The 17,816-nt window shown below is 33.0% G+C and overlaps 4 protein-coding genes across 6 annotated transcripts; 1 reads left to right on the top strand and 3 right to left on the bottom strand.

Annotated features, from left to right (window-relative positions):
* Positions 1-2,787: 2,787 nt before the first annotated feature.
* Positions 2,788-6,305, top strand: LOC100807872 (putative homeobox-leucine zipper protein ATHB-51). 3 transcript variants are annotated; one of them, XM_003553530.5, is made up of 3 exons: positions 2,788-3,033; positions 3,594-3,916; positions 4,475-6,305. In XM_003553530.5, exons 1-3 carry the CDS (start codon positions 2,943-2,945, stop codon positions 4,703-4,705), a joined length of 645 nt encoding a protein of 214 aa, XP_003553578.1. In that variant the 5' UTR covers positions 2,788-2,942; the 3' UTR covers positions 4,706-6,305. The 3 variants fall into 3 exon arrangements, with proteins under 3 accessions (XP_003553578.1, XP_040868570.1, XP_040868569.1); XM_041012636.1 differs by lacking the exon at positions 2,788-3,033 and adding an exon at positions 3,154-3,282; XM_041012635.1 differs by lacking the exon at positions 2,788-3,033 and adding an exon at positions 3,249-3,378.
* Positions 6,218-8,109, bottom strand: LOC100499720 (uncharacterized). Its single transcript, NM_001248139.1, is given in 5 exon segments — positions 6,218-6,500; positions 6,803-6,951; positions 7,119-7,220; positions 7,379-7,454; positions 8,061-8,109. Coding segments are annotated over 5 exon segments (495 nt in total). The 5' UTR covers positions 8,072-8,109; the 3' UTR covers positions 6,218-6,343.
* A 573-nt stretch (positions 8,110-8,682) lies between these two features.
* Positions 8,683-11,919, bottom strand: LOC100807336 (sulfite exporter TauE/SafE family protein 4). The gene is made up of 12 exons (XM_003553529.5): positions 11,646-11,919; positions 11,396-11,555; positions 11,099-11,299; positions 10,906-10,967; positions 10,753-10,801; positions 10,472-10,527; positions 10,291-10,377; positions 10,150-10,200; positions 9,794-10,033; positions 9,612-9,705; positions 9,185-9,325; positions 8,683-9,078 (listed from the first exon to the last, which is right to left on the bottom strand). The coding sequence occupies exons 1-12, from the start codon at positions 11,799-11,801 to the stop codon at positions 8,996-8,998; spliced, it is 1,380 nt and encodes a 459-aa protein (XP_003553577.1). The 5' UTR covers positions 11,802-11,919; the 3' UTR covers positions 8,683-8,995.
* Positions 11,920-16,577: 4,658 nt separating this feature from the next.
* Positions 16,578-17,628, bottom strand: LOC100806808 (late embryogenesis abundant protein ECP63). The gene is made up of 2 exons (XM_003553528.5): positions 16,991-17,628; positions 16,578-16,919 (listed from the first exon to the last, which is right to left on the bottom strand). The coding sequence occupies exons 1-2, from the start codon at positions 17,546-17,548 to the stop codon at positions 16,707-16,709; spliced, it is 771 nt and encodes a 256-aa protein (XP_003553576.1). The 5' UTR covers positions 17,549-17,628; the 3' UTR covers positions 16,578-16,706.
* Positions 17,629-17,816: the final 188 nt, after the last annotated feature.

Raw genomic sequence — 17,816 nt, 5'->3', positions numbered from 1 at the left:
ATTTATAAACTTAATGTATGCGAAATTTATTAAAAAAAATTCATAAGCCATTTGTATAAGTCTCAAAAGTATATTTCCAAACATTCACTAAATAGACAAATAGTAAGTATTTGATACACAGAAAATTAAGAGATTAAAGGTTAAGCACATTTCTGTTTTTTTTTTTCTTTCTTTCATAGTTTGATAGAATAGAAATCTCTATTCTTGTAAACTTTCACTCTATAACATCTTCTTCAATCACTTGTGACTAAGTTGACATTTTAACCCTACTCCAGGCATTCATTCTCATACTATAGGCACCCATCAAATGAGCAGCGCTGCAGGCAGCAACCAAAATGGCATATTAAAAATATCCTATTCTTCAGGAAAATGGCATATTAAAAATATCCTATTCTTACGCCACTTGCATTCCTTATTCCTATATACATGACATTATTTTCCGTACGCATAATAAGCAAACAAAATCGTTTCTCACTTTCTCAAGTAGCAGATAAAACAAGAGAAGGCATGCAGAAACTGGAAAAAAAAATGTTTAAATGCCATCCAATTTTTGGTGGATGGGTGTAAGAAAGAGAGATAAAAAAAAGTGAATAATATGATAAAACAAGATAAGATCATAATAAAAAATAGTATGCAAAAATAAAAATGGTAAAGACTTTGGTGCACCTGTTGGTGGAGTAATAAATAGCTCTCTACGATGGATCACTCTTGGCATTTGAAGCTTGGAGATGACGCCAGTGTTTCATTATTTTTGGGCCGTACCCGTACGTCAGAATCAGAACTGAGGCTTTTCCCTATTGAAAAGTATGTAGCGTTGTTATCATGGTGCATGAATCAATAAATTAACAAACGAAACCAATTAACTTAATTATATTGATGACATGCAATGCAGGTTGGATTCTATTCTATTCTACAATGACCTTTGTCTCACGCTATCAGTCTCATATTATCCATGCAATGCACGATCTTTTTCACACCATATTCATTTCGGGCTCTAAGAAAAGGAAAGGACTTCCCTTGTCATTTGGAATCCTCTTCACTCAGTTTTTTTTGTCTAGTAAGTACTCCAAAAGTCCAAACACGTGCAGTCCTATAACTCATCAAAATATATAGCCACATAAAAAATATTGCTTAAATTTTTGTCAAAGCAAGGGAACCTAGATCCCAAATTTATGCTCCGACACAAGAAGGGGTGCAAGTTATAAGATGGTATCAGCTGTCCTCTATCTTCTGCAACACTGCACGATAAATAATGAAGGTGAAAGGGAAATAAGGTTGAACGAACAGAAGATTAGCCCAAGTTCTGTTTTCTTTGCCGTCCTTTACTTGTCTTTTAATGGTGCAGCAGAGGCAATAGCTGCTTCTCTGTCATCCTCGGTGTTGCAATTTTGGAACTCATTTGACTATTTTTTGCCAATGGAAAATTCCTCTACATTATTCTCTAGCTACATCAATTAACCATATCATATAGATGTCATGGTGTTTATTTGAATAAGAAAAAAGACAAAGTAGTGTTGGTTGGAAGGCAATTTTATGTGTCTATTCAAAAATAATGTAGAATTAATAATGTTATGAAACTGATCATGTACAAATGTCATCGATCATTCATTGATATCAAATAAATTACCTAATTGCTAATTAAGGTAAATAATCAAACTCATTACGGTCTACAAATTTAGTAACAAATTAATAATTCATTATAAAAATTAAAAAGTTATTATATATTCGTTTAATTTATCTATTGACTAATTAGTAACTTAGATGTCATTAATCAACATAGTATGACGACATAACTTGTCCTTTGAGTATATAGTAAGAATTGTGATAAGCTTGAAAAATATAAAGTTTCACTAACTTAATTTATATAAATTGTGATAAGCTTGAAAACTGTTTTCTATTTTTAAATTTCAATGTCTTTGATCAAATTAAACATCTAGTCAAGTAATGCCACTTTATATAATAAATTCTCATTATATATTTTTATAATTTATTTTTAACTTCCTTCTCTCCCATCATTTATTTTGTCACTTTTTTTAAAAAAAATATAAGAACTGTTGTAAAAATTGTTTAAGAGGATAATTTTTCTTATTTCTCTAGTAAATTCTAAGAATTGTTGTGAAAAAAATGGTGCAAGTAACATTTTTCTAAATGCCTAGCGCAAAGGCTACTTCTGTGGCCAACTTAACACAAGGTTTCCCTTTTACGCACCTTGTCCTGACACTGACAGCACGGTCCTTCTACAGTCTCCACCCAGCTTAACACAAAACTTTGTTGCTCCCAAAAGAATAGAAAGAAGCTCACACTTTCAATTCACAAATGTCACACACACTAACCTTGGATGCGCATAGCACTATATAAAGCCCAGGATAGGTAATAGTCTATACTAATAGTACCTTTGTTAAATTTAACTTCGATTTAGAAACAACCAACGAAATAAATGCTCTTTATATTATTTTGATAATTAACTTTTTCTAAAGTAAACTTAGGTAAATGCTAATTAATCAGTGTTACCTGGGGTATTAAATAATAAACTAGAAAGAAAATTTTTGTATTAAAATACGTAAAATTATATTATTTATGATTTTTTAATGTTTTTTTTTCATGATTTTTACGATAATTTCTTAATTAATATCTGATGACATTGGTTAACAAAATCTTAAATTTATTAGATAGAAGTAATTAAATAATTTAAGTGGCACCCAAAAAGAGAAAGGAATGTAGAGAGCTAGTCTTTGGCCTCTCATAATTATAACAAGTCAGAACCATAGTGCCACACCTCACTGGCTTAGCCATACTCGCCCTATACCTTTTGTATCTTCTCTCTGCCTATGTGGTCCATCGCAACCCAGTGAAGCCCTCGATCAGTCCATATAAGACAGATCAATTTTGCAGATGGAATATAATTGAAAAGAAGAGATCTAGACGGGAAAGTGGAAACAAACATGGATTGGCATCATGGCACAAAACCATTTGTTCCTCGGCCAGAGACCTTAAGCTTCTTCTACAACTATGACAACAACAACTCATATCCAGGTAAAAGAACATGAAAACACTACTCTTTGAAAGAGTTTATCCTTATTATCCTCGAATAATGCCAAGTTGCATTTCTTTTCTACTTCTCATGGTTTGTGATTTTCAAATGCAATTAGCTTCTATATGTGTGTGAGCGCATGTGTGTGAATCAGTGAATGGCTTCCCAAGCAGCCCGCATATAATTTGGCAACAACTTAAATTTATGGACTATTTCTGAGTTTTGCACATGAATAGCGACTTCAATCCCAAGTAATTGACCCATTTCAATTTCTTGCCTTTCTGAAGAAGACAAACTTAACATAGGAAACCTTGACAAATTAAGCATATATTTGAAAACTACACTTGGTAAGTTGGTATAGGACAACATCTAAAAAATCAATCTGACAGCCTCAATGTTTGTTAGGATTCTGTTATTTATGAAGGAATATATTTATATTTTCAAAGTTATTACTATATGTTATTTTGATCTCAAAATAAGTTATAACCCTAACCAACATGCTTTCATTCATGTATTAGAGACTGAACTTTCTAATCTAACCCTCTGTGTTACATTTATTAAGGAGTGGAAGTGAAACAAGCGGCATTGATGGAGACAGGAGAAAGGTCGGTTCCGGCAATGGACCGTGGAAACAAAGAGAAGAAGAAGCGGTTAACAAATAACCAGATAGAGTTATTGGAGAGGAGTTTTCAGGAGGAGATAAAGTTGGACCCTGAAAGGAAGATGAAGCTTTCGAGGGAGCTAGGTCTGCAGCCTCGCCAAATCGCTGTTTGGTTCCAAAATAGACGTACAAGGTGGAAGGCCAAGCAGCTTGAGCACTTGTACGATATGCTTAAACACCAATATGATGTCGTCTCCAACGAAAAGCAGAAGCTTCAAGAAGAGGTACCTTCCCACTTCACACATGTTTTACACACATATCCTTGTATCTCTCCATGTAACTCAAACTCTATGCTCGATCTTGAACTATTTATTATATGGGTTTTGCCTTTCAGAATTGAAAGATCTCTTCATTTCAAGTTTGAATATGTAGTGGCCCCTATCTCATGTCTTGGTGATCATTCCCAAAAAAATGAATAATGTGATTTTCCATCTTTATCATTAGGGTTTAACTTTTGATCCTGTCACATATGTGATGTGAAAGATAATACAGTAAAAGAAATGTGAAATTAACATTTTAATTTCATACCAAATTATTGCTTTCAAATTTGATTTTTTTTATTTACACATTAATATTTTATATTATCTTTACATGATTGCTTTCGAGTTAAAAGAAATAAAGACAAAGAAATAATTTAGATTGTGTTTACACATTAATATGACATTGATTATTCTTTTGCTTTTGCCTGTCTTAACATGAATATGCACCTATAGCAATAGTTATTGCCTGAATTGGTTGATTTGATAACTACTGCTACATATGTGTCTGTTGTGAGCATGCAGGTTATTAAGTTGAAGGCAATGCTAAGTAAACAGCAAGGTTATTGGACGCAAAAATTTGGAGGTTATACAGAAATATCTGGGGAAGAAACAGTAGAAAGCACGTCAGAGGGTCTAAGGGGAAAGAGTAACATTGAGCATGTTGCAGATCAAGGCTACTGTTCTTTCGCTGTGGAGGATTATAACACCACTGTTTCACTGCCTCACTGCCACTGGCCAGTTGTGCCTTATTAGTTATTAATATTATCCCTGGTTATGGTTAATCTTCCACAAGTTAATTTGAACTTGAACTCTATGACTCAGATTACTTAATGTTATAGTGTTCTAGCTTAGAGGATGATCTATAAACCTTTTCTGAACTGACATTAGGATCCATGCAGACCTGTCGGGATGGTAGTTATGACTCATAAAACAGCTAATCAGGGCATGCATAATTTATTTAACTTGTAGTTTTAATTAATTGATTTGCATACATAAAGTCATATCAGTTATCTCGTACTAGCTACTTCTACGTAGGAACAGTAAAATTCCACTCCATCCCTTTTACCTTTTTCATCATACCACTTAGTTTACTCACCCTTCTTGATTTAAAGAAATGAAAGGTATAAAAGTAAAAAAAGACAAAAGAAGGTAAAAATTTAAATTAGAGTTAAATAGAGTTGTGAGACCTACACTAATTTTTAAAACTTTTGCTCAAATACATCCAAGTGAATAAACCAGACACTACTTTAGATTTTGGCGTCAGTGTGCAGAAATGTTAAAAAAAATTCTTATTTTATTAAAAAAAATAGGCAAAAAAATTATGTCACAAAAATTAGGTGCAAATAATTGTCATTAATGTTAGATCGGTACAAGAATAAGAAGATAATGAACATGATTGCAATTAAATCATATACTGCTTGCATATTGTTGAACACTACTATTTTAGTTGACGCCTAGAATGATAAAGAAAATTAATAGAAAAAAAAAGAGTATAGATATGAATCATATGATAGATAACATGATGTAATAGAATGAAATAAATAAATAATATATATTAATAAAATGTTTAAAGTAATGGAGTGGTGAAATATGATAACTCTAAATGCCTTCGTCATATATTCAAGTTCTAATACGCAGTCCACATCTAGCGGTAGCGCAATGTAATCTAATTAAATAATAGCCGTTAAATTAATTCGGAAGATAATATAAACGCATACGTAGATAAACTGGTTAAATTTTCAAATTGTGCTCATTTCCTTGCACATCCTAGTCCATAACTGAATGATAAGCAATCCATGCTATTTACTTTATTTCCAGGGGTTGTTAGATATTTCATGGCACTGTACTGTGATTCAAGCTAGTGTCTTGAGAAGGTCTGCTACTAATTGGGCCAATTGTCTGTCCCAGAATTTAGGCCCATCTGGGTGTAAGCCCAGCATAAGAATAAAATATGATTGAGTAAATTATACTCCACTCCCTTAAAGATGCGAGAATTACACTATCATTCCCTCCTATATTAAAATATACAATTATTATAACTCGTAAATTATCATTCCCTCAATTCCACTACGCTAATGCTTCAAATGAAACAAAACAAATGCAACATTTGAACCAAGGCAGGATTTGGCATCTCCATCTCTTCAGTTAGTCAAATTCACAATCAAACATGAACCAATAGTATAGATAACGTCAAGGATGATTGGCGTAAAAAGAATATAAAACTAGCACAGATTGCGAAATCCATTCAATAACCAAGTACCTTCTGAATATCCAAACACAGGTTTAGTAAAACAGTAAAATAAAAGATTAATCTTCCAAATGAAATATCAGTACAGCAGTGTCAAAACAACTATTTAAATTGTAGCCAAAATTAGGAACAAAACTAAAAGCTCAGCGTTTCCCGCCTCCACCGCCAAGTTTGGGACCTTTGGGCATAGCACCCTTAGAAACATTGCCTTTCCCTCCTGCTTTTTGCGACTTGGAAGCAACTTCTGCTTTCTTAGCCTTCTTCTCATCCTTTGTTTTCTTGATCCTCTCCTTAATTTCACTGCACCACATCATAGATTCCGATAAATATGTAATAAGTAGAGCTGTTAAAAATAAAGCGCTGAAACAAATAAAATTTTACACAAGGTAAAATATATACGAACATGATAGAATGATAGAAGTTTTAAAAAAAAAACAGAATTTAGCTCTTCTAAAGTGAGAAATATAAACTTGGAGAATAAAATTCAACTATAACAGTTGATAAGAAAATAAATGGCTGAGAATGTGATTATGTACACATCTATAACAAATCCAAAAATGCAAATACAAAAGTAGGCAGAAACAAATAAAATGAAAACACACCGAAGAGCAGCTTCCCTAGCTGCATCTCGAACTTCTGGCTTCTCAGCTCTCTTTTTCTGGATTACTTCCAAGGTCGCACCAACAATGGACCTAGAGTAAGGCTTTTTGGCAGCACGTCTCCTCTTCCTCACAGCTTCTTGAGCAATGTCCTAGATATCACATGCACACAAACAATCAAAATTCAAATCATGCAACCATTGCAGAATTACTTAGCACCATAACCTGTTTATATGTAGAATAACCAAGTTAAAGGCAACAATATTTTCACTCATTGGTTTATTGTTTCATCTTTAAAATAATACAATTAAATAATCACCTTTTTGTGTTGCTTTCTGTACATTGCAGTCCAGGTGAGCTTTGAAGGCTTCAGGCGATTGTGGAAATACCTCTTACATTTTGAGTTTGCAAACAGGAAAACCTGTAGATTCAACAAACAAAAATCCTCATATCAGTATCAATATCATAACTAGCAACAAACAAAAAACCCTCATAACTAAAAAATGATCACATCATTGCAAACAGAACAACCAGACTGAAATAATGCGACACATCAACCCAAAACATATTTTATGTTACCTGAGAATCACCACGAACAAATCTGATGCCCTTTCCTGGGTAGATCTTGGCACCACTGAATCGGCATAGTTCAGTTCTGATAAAGGAATATCAAATATTAATACACTTACAAGAAAAATGATTATTCATTTGATAAAAAATAATGCTCAAGACACAGATTGTTTTAGCAATAATTATTTTCATCAATCTTCGATGCGTGTGATATATTTCTCAAAAGCTGTTTTAACGTGTTTTAAAAGCTACTGATGTTTCTAAATATCGAAAAAGTGAAAGCAGATAATGAGAAGCAGCTTTAAATTAGGTCAAAATTTCAAAGACTGCGTTGCAGGACTGAAATCAAGCCGAATACAACAACGAAGAATGAGGTAAATCTTGCGCAATAACGTTTCTGCACATCGGAAAATGTTCAATACAATTTCAATATAGATATCATTACCTGTAGAACGCACAACTAATTATTTAAAAAACAGAAAATGAAAACAACGTAACCATATCACGGCAGAAAAATGAGAAAGGAAAAGGTAAACCAAATTCACAAACAACATAAGGCACATCGTCTTTTGAGCGCATATGAATTTATGTATCACAGAATACAGAAATGATAGAAGAAGTTACATATAAGATTGAGATCCTACAATAAGAGTTGATGGAGGAAGAAGAAAAAAGTGCGATGGATACGTACTTGAGAACCATGGCTGCTGCGGGAGGTGTGGCTGCTCGGTGTAAACCCTAAAAACCTAATTCTCCCTGCTGATCCTTATTCCTCGCTATCTATACCCCGAATATAAAACCACATAAGTGCACTCCTGGGCCCAAAGACTTTACGTGTCCATGTGTTTTTATTTGGGCCTATATTCCATATAATCGGTATTTTACCATTGAGTGCTGCTAGGTGCACTCAGCCTAACTACGAAAAGACAGAAATACCCCTTACGAATGAAGTTAATCAGTAAGTTAATTTTTAAGACTTAGGATCAAGTCTGTAAGTCTTTTACGGATCAAGTTGATCCGTAAGTTAATTTTTAAGACTTACAGATCAACTTGATCCGTAAGGTGAGAAGTTAGCAGGAACAATTTTGTCATTTTTAAAGAATGCTAGGTGCACCTAGCAATACTGTTTACCATTTTAGTATTTGGGCTCTGTAAATCAGCCCATATGAGTGTGAAAAAATTATATCTCTCGTCTCATATTTTGTTCAATGATTAACCACAATATGAAAAAATTGTAATATGGCATTAATTTATATAATTTCAAGAACAAATAAAATATAATGAAATACTTTTGATATCATTTGAACATTTGGAGTATGTTTTCTCTTCATTCTTATATAAATTAATAAGTTAATATACAAATCAAATATACATATCAAATAAATGTTGCACTGCAATGAGAAAAGTGTTAAGCCAGTAGCTAACACTCAACTACCAACAGTGTTTCACACTAGGGAGGGCAAGCTAGCCTTATTTGTTACTAGAAGAGGAAGAATCTCCTTGTTGGTCAACTAGACTTTGACCACCATTCATGAATGTTGCTATTGTTCTACCCTGAATTTACAAGCATTTTTCACTGACTCCACAATGTTGCTTTTGTTTGCCACCTACTGCACACTACATATATCATTGACTGCTGCAGAAGTCTAGAAAACCCATGAACTCATGGTGTTGGATCATTTTAATGCTCTTGTCAATGCCAACGACACCTGAAAAGAAAATGGTTACATTACATTTGCTGCATGTATTACAGTAGAACTTTAATGCGGAAACTATATAAATTCAGCAATTGGCTTTGAATATGGTTTACTTTACCCATGGTGAGAGCGCTAGCAAAAATGACCCCTGAGAGGATGAATACAATGATTGAGGCCCTTTTAAGAATTACCATCAATTTCCTTACAAAATACTGTCCCCAAAAGCCAGCCAAAACAGACACTGCGGTGAGGTATAATGCTGCAAAAGAAATATGACAACAACATTTAGCATACAAACAGATACAGCAGATCAGATCACTACAGGTTGTTATTTTAAAATTTGTTAATGCATTGAATCCGGTGAAAATATAGCATGTAGCTAGAGTGGAAAGGAAGGAAAGTGAAAAATGATGGTTAAATACAAATATCGTATATGGTGGACCATATATGTTGACATCTTTCACCTCTTAAAAGGCAGACATTGAGAATTTAAAGGCAAGACATTGCAAAGTGATGTAAGCTTGAAAAAAGATGATAACAATTACCATAAGGAATGGGGAACCTCTTGAGAAGGTAGAATTCCACCACAGACAAAGATGATGAAAACATCATCACAAACGTTGCTGTAGCACTAGCAACCTGCAATTTGAACAACAACACGTCCTTGGAAGTCAAGTTGCTTGAACATTAATGCCAAATCAAAGTGTGTCGTGCACATGCACCCTACCTGAGGGATGACACCAATCTCAATGAGAAGAGGGCCTAAAATGAAGCCACCTCCAGAACCAAGTAGGCCTCCAACAGTTCCTCCTAAGATTCCACATAGTGCACAAAATAAAATGTGCAGAACAGTCCATTCAATTGATGCCTCACATATGGATTCCGGGTTTCCTGTGCTCACTCTCTCTTTGTGACCCTTGTACAACTTCACTGCTTCGTAGCCAAACACCAAAAGTGCAATAGGAAACTGGAAACAAGAAAGGTGCATGTCAATAAGTTTGATTTGACATTTTGACCCCACTGCATAATAAAGTTAAGTAACAAGTTGTGCTCGTGTAATTGATGTTACTGTCATTATCATACCTGTAAGCAGAAAAGCACCCAATACCATACACTGCAGATCTTTACATCATTCTGCAGACCAACAATAAATAAACTTAAAACAAAGAAATAATAAATGGACATGTGATGTGAAATTGTGAATCAGAGAGAGGGGGGTCTTGCCTTGATGACTTGAAGTAGTAGGAAAGAAACCCACACGAACATTAGTATCAAAATCCTTTTCCATTTGAGGTTGAAACAAAAAATTTGCTGAGGCATTTAAGGGAGAAAACAAAAAAACAGAAGTCAGGTTTCTACTCATCACCTACTACGACTCAACGAAAACTATGATAAGTTTGCATACCATAGATGATTTCTCTTCTTTAGGAAACAACTGCTCATATTCTGTGTCAATTAGAACTGCCTATTTCATGAAATATAGTCACTATCACACGTAACACGATCAAAGAAATTAAATCATTTTGAAAAGTTACATGTACACTGGGGACAGGGCAGGCTTTAACGATTTCTATTTCCAAATTTTTATCTAGTGATTAATTTGAAAATGGTTGAATTACTATACAGTAGAAAAGATTACTTCTAATTAATCCCAAATAAAGATGAAAAAGTATGATCTTTTCTTACGTTCGCCACGAAAATTAACTAAAGTTGCTCGTTGCCTGGCCATTTCTTTCTGCAATTAGCAAACACAAAAATATAAAGAGAGAACTAATGAGATTGCTTCTGTTGAGGACTTATTCTTATTCATAGTCTTAGCTTAAGTGGTGAAAGTTTAACCTTGAGAAGAGTCTCTTCCCTCCACATCTGAGTTCCCTTAAAGAAAGACCTTGAAGAAGAACCTGTCAAAAAGTGAAAGAACCTATTCCATCATTTTTCAGCATAGACCAACTAAGAACTGGTTTATCCAAAACATGGTTTGGTTTGCAAGTAAACTTTTCTGCTAATACAGATAACAAACAGAGACACTGACCAATGAAGAGAATAATAATAAGAACGGTGATGAGCCAGTAGGGGAAGACAACACTGAGGACGACACCAACAGTAATACCAAGCATGAGCATGGGCTGAAAAAGAAGGGCCAGATCATAGTCTATTATAGGTACCTCTTTGGTTGGATGAGGCACTCTCAGGTTATACCAAACGGACGCTGTTGACGCCCCCATTATCATACCTGAAACAAGTCACAAAACCAAAAGCAAAAAGGCCTAATAAGTCACAACAACGTGATAGAAAGAATAAAATGAAAGAGAAAATAAGTAATCATTACATTTAGAAAGAGCAGCAGCTGACTTGGTATCAAAACCAACAATGAGAGTGAGCATGGGAACGAAAATGCCACCCCCACCTACCCCTCCAACGGTTCCAAAAGCAGATCCCAGAAACCCAATAACTGTGGCCAACGCAACTCTCCAACCCACCTTCAATTCCTGCAACCCCAACAAACCAAGCATTAATCTTTTTTTCACCGCCACAACGATAAAGTCGATAACGTGACATATAAGAGAGGTGTAACATACGGGCCAAAGTTTATCGTTTCCGAATCCATAATCATGCGAGGGAGGAGATATTGACGAATAATGTTTGTAGTTGCTGGTTCGGGGGAGTAACAACGCAGAGAGAAGCGCGACAGAGAAAGAGGATAGGAGATAGATGATGAAGCCTTTGGTGGACATGGGTAGCGGCCAGATTTTGAGGAACAAAAAAGTAAAAACCTTGAAGGAGATAGATATTAGATAGTCACGTTATGGCATGCGTACGTCTTATGTTGTTATCCACCAAAACAGACTAATAACAAAACTACACAAGAGGTACGAGACTAAGGGGGACACATAATTAACTCTTTTATTCTTCTAAAAATAAGTATTTTTCAAAAAATGTTAACTAATTGTTATCAAAAAATGGAATGGTATCATCATAGAAAAAAAAATGGAATGGTATCATGCTCGCCAAACTTTATATGATAATACTTTTAATAATTGATTAACAAAAGTACACAAAACGAGACCAGTCACACATAATATTATATTTGTTCTCCTTTTAAAAAAAAGTTATTTGTTATAAGATTAAAATATATTTTTCTTTCTTATAAATATTAAAAAATTTAAAATTTATTTTTATAAAAAATTTATATGTTTTTTTATTCTCGTAAAATTAAAATGTGTTATTTTTTCCGAGAGTTAGACTTTGATAAATCTGAATATATGTAACATTTTTTAAAACTTAAATTATAGGTTAAAATATATTTTTTGTTCCTATAAATATTGAAATATTTGGAGTCTCATTGTAAAATTTTTAGTTTTTATTTCGTCCTTGAAAATTTGAAATTTGTTACTTTTTTAGTCCGGACATAGGTTTGGGTATTCAAAAACCTACAAATTTATAAATTTTTCTTTTTTAACTTTCTTCATCTTCTTTCAATTAAAATAAATAATTTTTTTAAAATATTATGTTCAACGGCATATTTTACATATATATTTTTCCTATTCTTTTGCAATAAAAAATATCAAATATACTTCTTCCCCTATGTACTTTCTGTTTTATTTTATAAATTACATGAATATTTGTCTTATATTTTAAGACTAATCATGTTTTTGTTATAATATGTTCATCACCCACTTGACGTAATATTTTTATAATTGCCAATCTTAAGTTCGTTATCCACATAACTCATTAACTGTCAATTTTTCACCCTTATTACTCCCTTCTAATATATATTTATTATTGCATCTCATTTAAATATGTCATTAGATTTATCATCAAATAATTATAGTAGTTAAAAAAATAAAAAAAAATCAATGTATAAATCAATTGTTCAAATCTAAGAATGAGAATGAAACAATGTTATTGCAAGAAATGTCATTATAAGGGAACATAAAATTATAATTAATATATCTATTAAAAGATTAAAAAATTATATTAGGTTTACTTTTTTTATTCAAACCTCATTATTTTTTTTCACTAACTATTGTAATTTTAAATGTGTTGTTTTAAATTTTCCAGAATTTTTTTAAATTTATAAAGTCTTTTCAAATTCCTTAAATTCTTAAAATATAAATTCATTAAAATTCAAATTAACATAAAATTTTTTTAATAAAATATTATAAGTCGTAATATTTCTATGTAATCTTTAAAATACACCGAACATTTTTATACTCAAATATTTTTTTAAAATCATAATCCAATACACCTCTTTAATAATTGAGTATGAAAAAGAGTACTTAACGGTTGATACTTCATCTTTTTTTATGAATTAATGGGATTATAAAATATAAAGTTTTATTTTATATAATTAAAATTTATAACAAATAAAACAATCAAAATATATAAATTATATGGGAAACTAAGTTGTAGATTTATAGTGTAAAATAACTTGGATTGTTATCGAATTATAAATCATCTGGTTAACTGTGACTTTTTATTTGTCTGCCGCATAAAACTATTTTATATTAGAAGACTTCAATGAAATGTCATTCCTCACTAATATTTTTCCAATTTTCCTTTCAATTTGTTCACCAACACAGTTTGTATCATAGTATCTAATTAGCCTAAAGTTTTGATATTTTCCTCTATAGAGTCAACCAAGATCAATAATACCCATTAGATACCAAAAGATCATTTTCACAAAGATAACATAAGTTAAGATGTATTTTATTAAAATTAAATATACATATTAAATAGTTTTATATTTTAATATATTAATTTTTTTTCATATTTTCTGATAGTTAGTTACACGTAGAGTGATTGTAAGTAACTAGAAAAAAAATCTGATGATATAGCATATATATTTTTTAATATTAAATGTTCACAATTTAAAACTCAAAAATCAACGATGCAATACTACTTTTATGAGACTATCATTTTCGGTAATTAAAACATGACAAAATTGTTTTAATCTGGAATGACGTATAGCTACATGAGATTTCAGCTCCTGGCTTGCTAATTAAACCGTGCTAGCAGTGCAATAATCAATTGCTTGACCACGGAGCTTATGGTGATCGGTGGTGGCCCTGAGGTGGTTGAAGTGGGCAACCACCTAGGGTTTCATTTAATTTTTTTTAGTTACTTACAATCAATTGCTTGACCACGTAAGATCTCTTTTTCAATTGTATCTTTTCATGCATGTACAAAAACCTAATACTTGTAAGAAATATGAATCCAAGACTTTTACGTAATAAATCTGAATAAAATTTTACTTGTGATGTTAGTATGCTCGTGTCTGTTTAACTCATTATACTAAAATTTTATTTTGACATGTATTGGGATGAAAAGGGAAGAAGGGAAAAGTAAAATAAAGATTTTATTAATAAGCGATATAATAAAGATTCACAAAAAAAAGTGATATAATAAAAAAATGAGATTAAAGAAAAATTGAGGATAAATATATTTCTAACAAAAAGTCGATATCGTTCTGAAATTATAGGCCTTTGGATCATATGAAATTATTGTAATGTTTTTTGCCACAATAATTTTCCTTTCATTTGACATCATCCTGCTAGTGGGTCATACTAGAGATTAATTGGTCTTGTCTCTTGAAGACTTGAATCTTCTAGATTCAAGGTTCCATAATGATTATATTTCAAAATCAGGCATAGCATATTATTAACACTCAAAATTTATTTTTACAGGAAAAATTCTAATCTTCCTCTCTCTATAGATTCACCGTATAAGTTTTTTTAATAGGTAAGAATGCAAACGGAGGCTGACCTTGTAGTGTAGGCTTGAACAAAGAGAAACTGTAAAGGAGAGAGGGATGAAGGAGTAATTCTTTGATATTACCTAATACATCATATTTAAACACATCTAATTAAAAATTTAGACATCATTAATTTTTTTAAAAAAAAAAACATTTTTCTCTTCTGTCAATCTCGTCTCATTCACCTCTTTCTTCCTCTCTATTTATTCGTTCAGAACAAGCAACAAGATGCTGCGATTAAGATCTCCCATTAGAGGATGACCATGAGAATCCCCCTCTTCCTCGAAAGCATGAAACTCAAAAACAAATTATATTGGAAAGACTCAAAAACTCACGTTGGAGTTGCAATTGGATGTGGGGTGCAAAATTGAAAAGACCGAAAGGAACGGGATAAATTGGAGAGAGAGATTTTATTAATTTTAGATAATTAATTTTTCTTTTTTACAATAAAAACTTTAAGAGTTTTTTTTTAAAAAAAATTAATATTTTTATTTTAAATTTTAATTTAATATATTTTTAAAAACATTTCAATCCCTTGTTAATTTTCCTAATTCTAAATCTAATTTTTTCTACATTCTATCAATCTTAGCTGCCATCCTCACATTTTTTTTAGTAAAACTTGAATACTTTAGAAAGAAAAGTTCAAAAACGTCATATATCAAGGAGAATTTGACCTCAAACAAGAAACAAGGACGGCAAATTATTGCAGTCTTTCATCACAAAAAATTAAAACGTATACTGACGTAGTTATAATCGTCATCCTCCTCGTCTCCATCTCCACAATAGCCTTCTAGCAGTAGTCCTTTGTTCTTTGGCTACCATCACCAAGTGACTGGTTAGTGAGAAGTCAACATTCTCCTAGACTACCATCACCAAGTGAACTGGTTAGTGAGAAGTCAACATTCACCCAAAAAAGAATGATTGAATCATTAAAAATTTGGAGCGTCAAATAAAATTTTAGAGATCGAGAATATATTGTTACTTGAAATTATGAATAATTTATGATTGACTTAATTGAAGCAATAAAATAAAGCAGGAAAAGTTAGATTTAAAATTAGAAAATTAAGAATTAATTGTGGATTAAAATATCTTTCTAACATACATACACTATTTAAAAATAAAATATTAAATTTGCAAAAAGGATTAAAATATCTTTTTAAGATACACTAATTAATTAAAAATAAAATATTAAATTTACAAAAAGGTCTTTAGACTTTAGTTAAAAAATAAAAAATAATAGTGATTAAATAAATTACGTGATTATTATTATTTTTAACACATGAAGTTAATTGGATATGTCTCAAAATATAATATATTCTCAAAACCATAAAGTTAATAGGATATGTCTAAATGTAATGTGATAGGTTGAGTATGTATCGATGTAGGAATTATTGGAGACAAAGAGTGGAGAGTGATGACCAAAACCAATTTTCATATATAATATATTCTCAAAACCATAAAATTAATTGGATATGTCTAAATGATAGTTAAGTATGTGTCGATGTAGGAATTACTTGAGACGAAGAGTGGAGAGTGATGACCAAACCCGGTTTTCATATATTATATATTCTCAAAACCATAAAGTTAATTGGATATGTCTAAATGTCATAGATTAAGTATGTGTCGATATAGGAATTACTCGACGAAGAGTGAAGAATGATGACCAAACCCGATTTTCATGTATTATATGTTCTCAAAACCAAGAAGTACACATTCTTAAAATGAAAGATGAGAAGAGTTTTAGGAGGATGAAAGCTAATTAAAGAGGATCCATTAAGTAGTAAAGGTAACAAATACATTATTATTACTACAGAACACAAGATCGATCCCCATGCATCTTAGTAGTACCAGCACATAAATTGCACGATGATGATCACAATCAGAATCAAATTTTCTCTCTACGACGCTCCACATGAAGCACGCCTTCTTCCTCCATAACGCCGTCCATGGCCTTATTGGCTGCTTTGAGCGCATCCGCCACCGCTCCTGGCCTCGACTCTTCCATTTTTATCACCAACTTCTCTCCACCCCGTCCCGTTCCGTATTCCTTATCTTGCACCCTCACCTCCTGCATTCTCCGACTCGTTTCCTCCTCCTCCTACACCACGTACAATTCATTACATACATTCATGCAACAACAAATAGTAATTAAGTTATTAAATAAATAACCTTTGTTTGGTCTTTGTTGCCCCCCGAGAAGAAACCGATAGCCCTTTTAGCAGCGGTTTGCACTGTTGTATCTTTAGCATCCTTAGCCTTATCCGCAGCATAGTCTTTTGCTTCTTTTGCCTTCTGCTTCGTTTCCCTCGCCTTCTGTGTGGCATAATCTGCGTATTCACCCATCTTGGACCCAGCCGCGTCGACCTTTGTTTCCTTGGCCTTCTCATAAAACCCTGAGCTGTTGTCAACTTCGTCGTGGTGAGGCTTGCCAACCACGGCTTCCTTGGCGGCTCTTAACATGGACCCTATCAAACTGGGTTTGTTCTCATCGTGATCATGACATGTAGTGTTGATTAGAGTGCTGTCCCTTAATCTGTTAGCGTCCTCCAGATCCTTCGCGGCGAGCTTTGCAGCTGCCTCCGCTCGTGCTTGCTTGAAGTTGGCTTCGTTCCGCAAGTCGTACCCCTCGTCGCGCTCGTTTGCTCTGTTGATATCGCCGATGTCTTTCGCTGCCAGTTTGGCCGCTGCCTCCGCTCTCTCCTCCTTGAATTGCCGTCTCGACGCCATCGATCTTTATGATGATTGCACAGTGTTGTGACTGATGTGGGTTTCAATGAACAGGTTGTGGAAGGTGGTGTGATGCATGGGCAATTGGTCATGGATATATATGGTTTAGAAGCACAAAATGTTAGGGTTGAGTGACACGTGGAGGGAAATGGCAGTTCGAGGATGCTTCTCCATGTTTAGCAGGCATGGAAGTGTGGCACGTTGCAAGTGATGCTTCTCGGTGGTGATATCTATCTATCTATAAAACTAGTATCTCCAATCTCCATGT

Source organism: Glycine max, chromosome 19, assembly GCF_000004515.6.
Source record: "Glycine max cultivar Williams 82 chromosome 19, Glycine_max_v4.0, whole genome shotgun sequence".
NCBI lineage: Eukaryota > Viridiplantae > Streptophyta > Magnoliopsida > Fabales > Fabaceae > Glycine > Glycine max.
The sequence above is the reverse complement of the archived record's forward strand: the minus strand, read 5'-3'. Positions and strand labels throughout refer to the sequence as shown.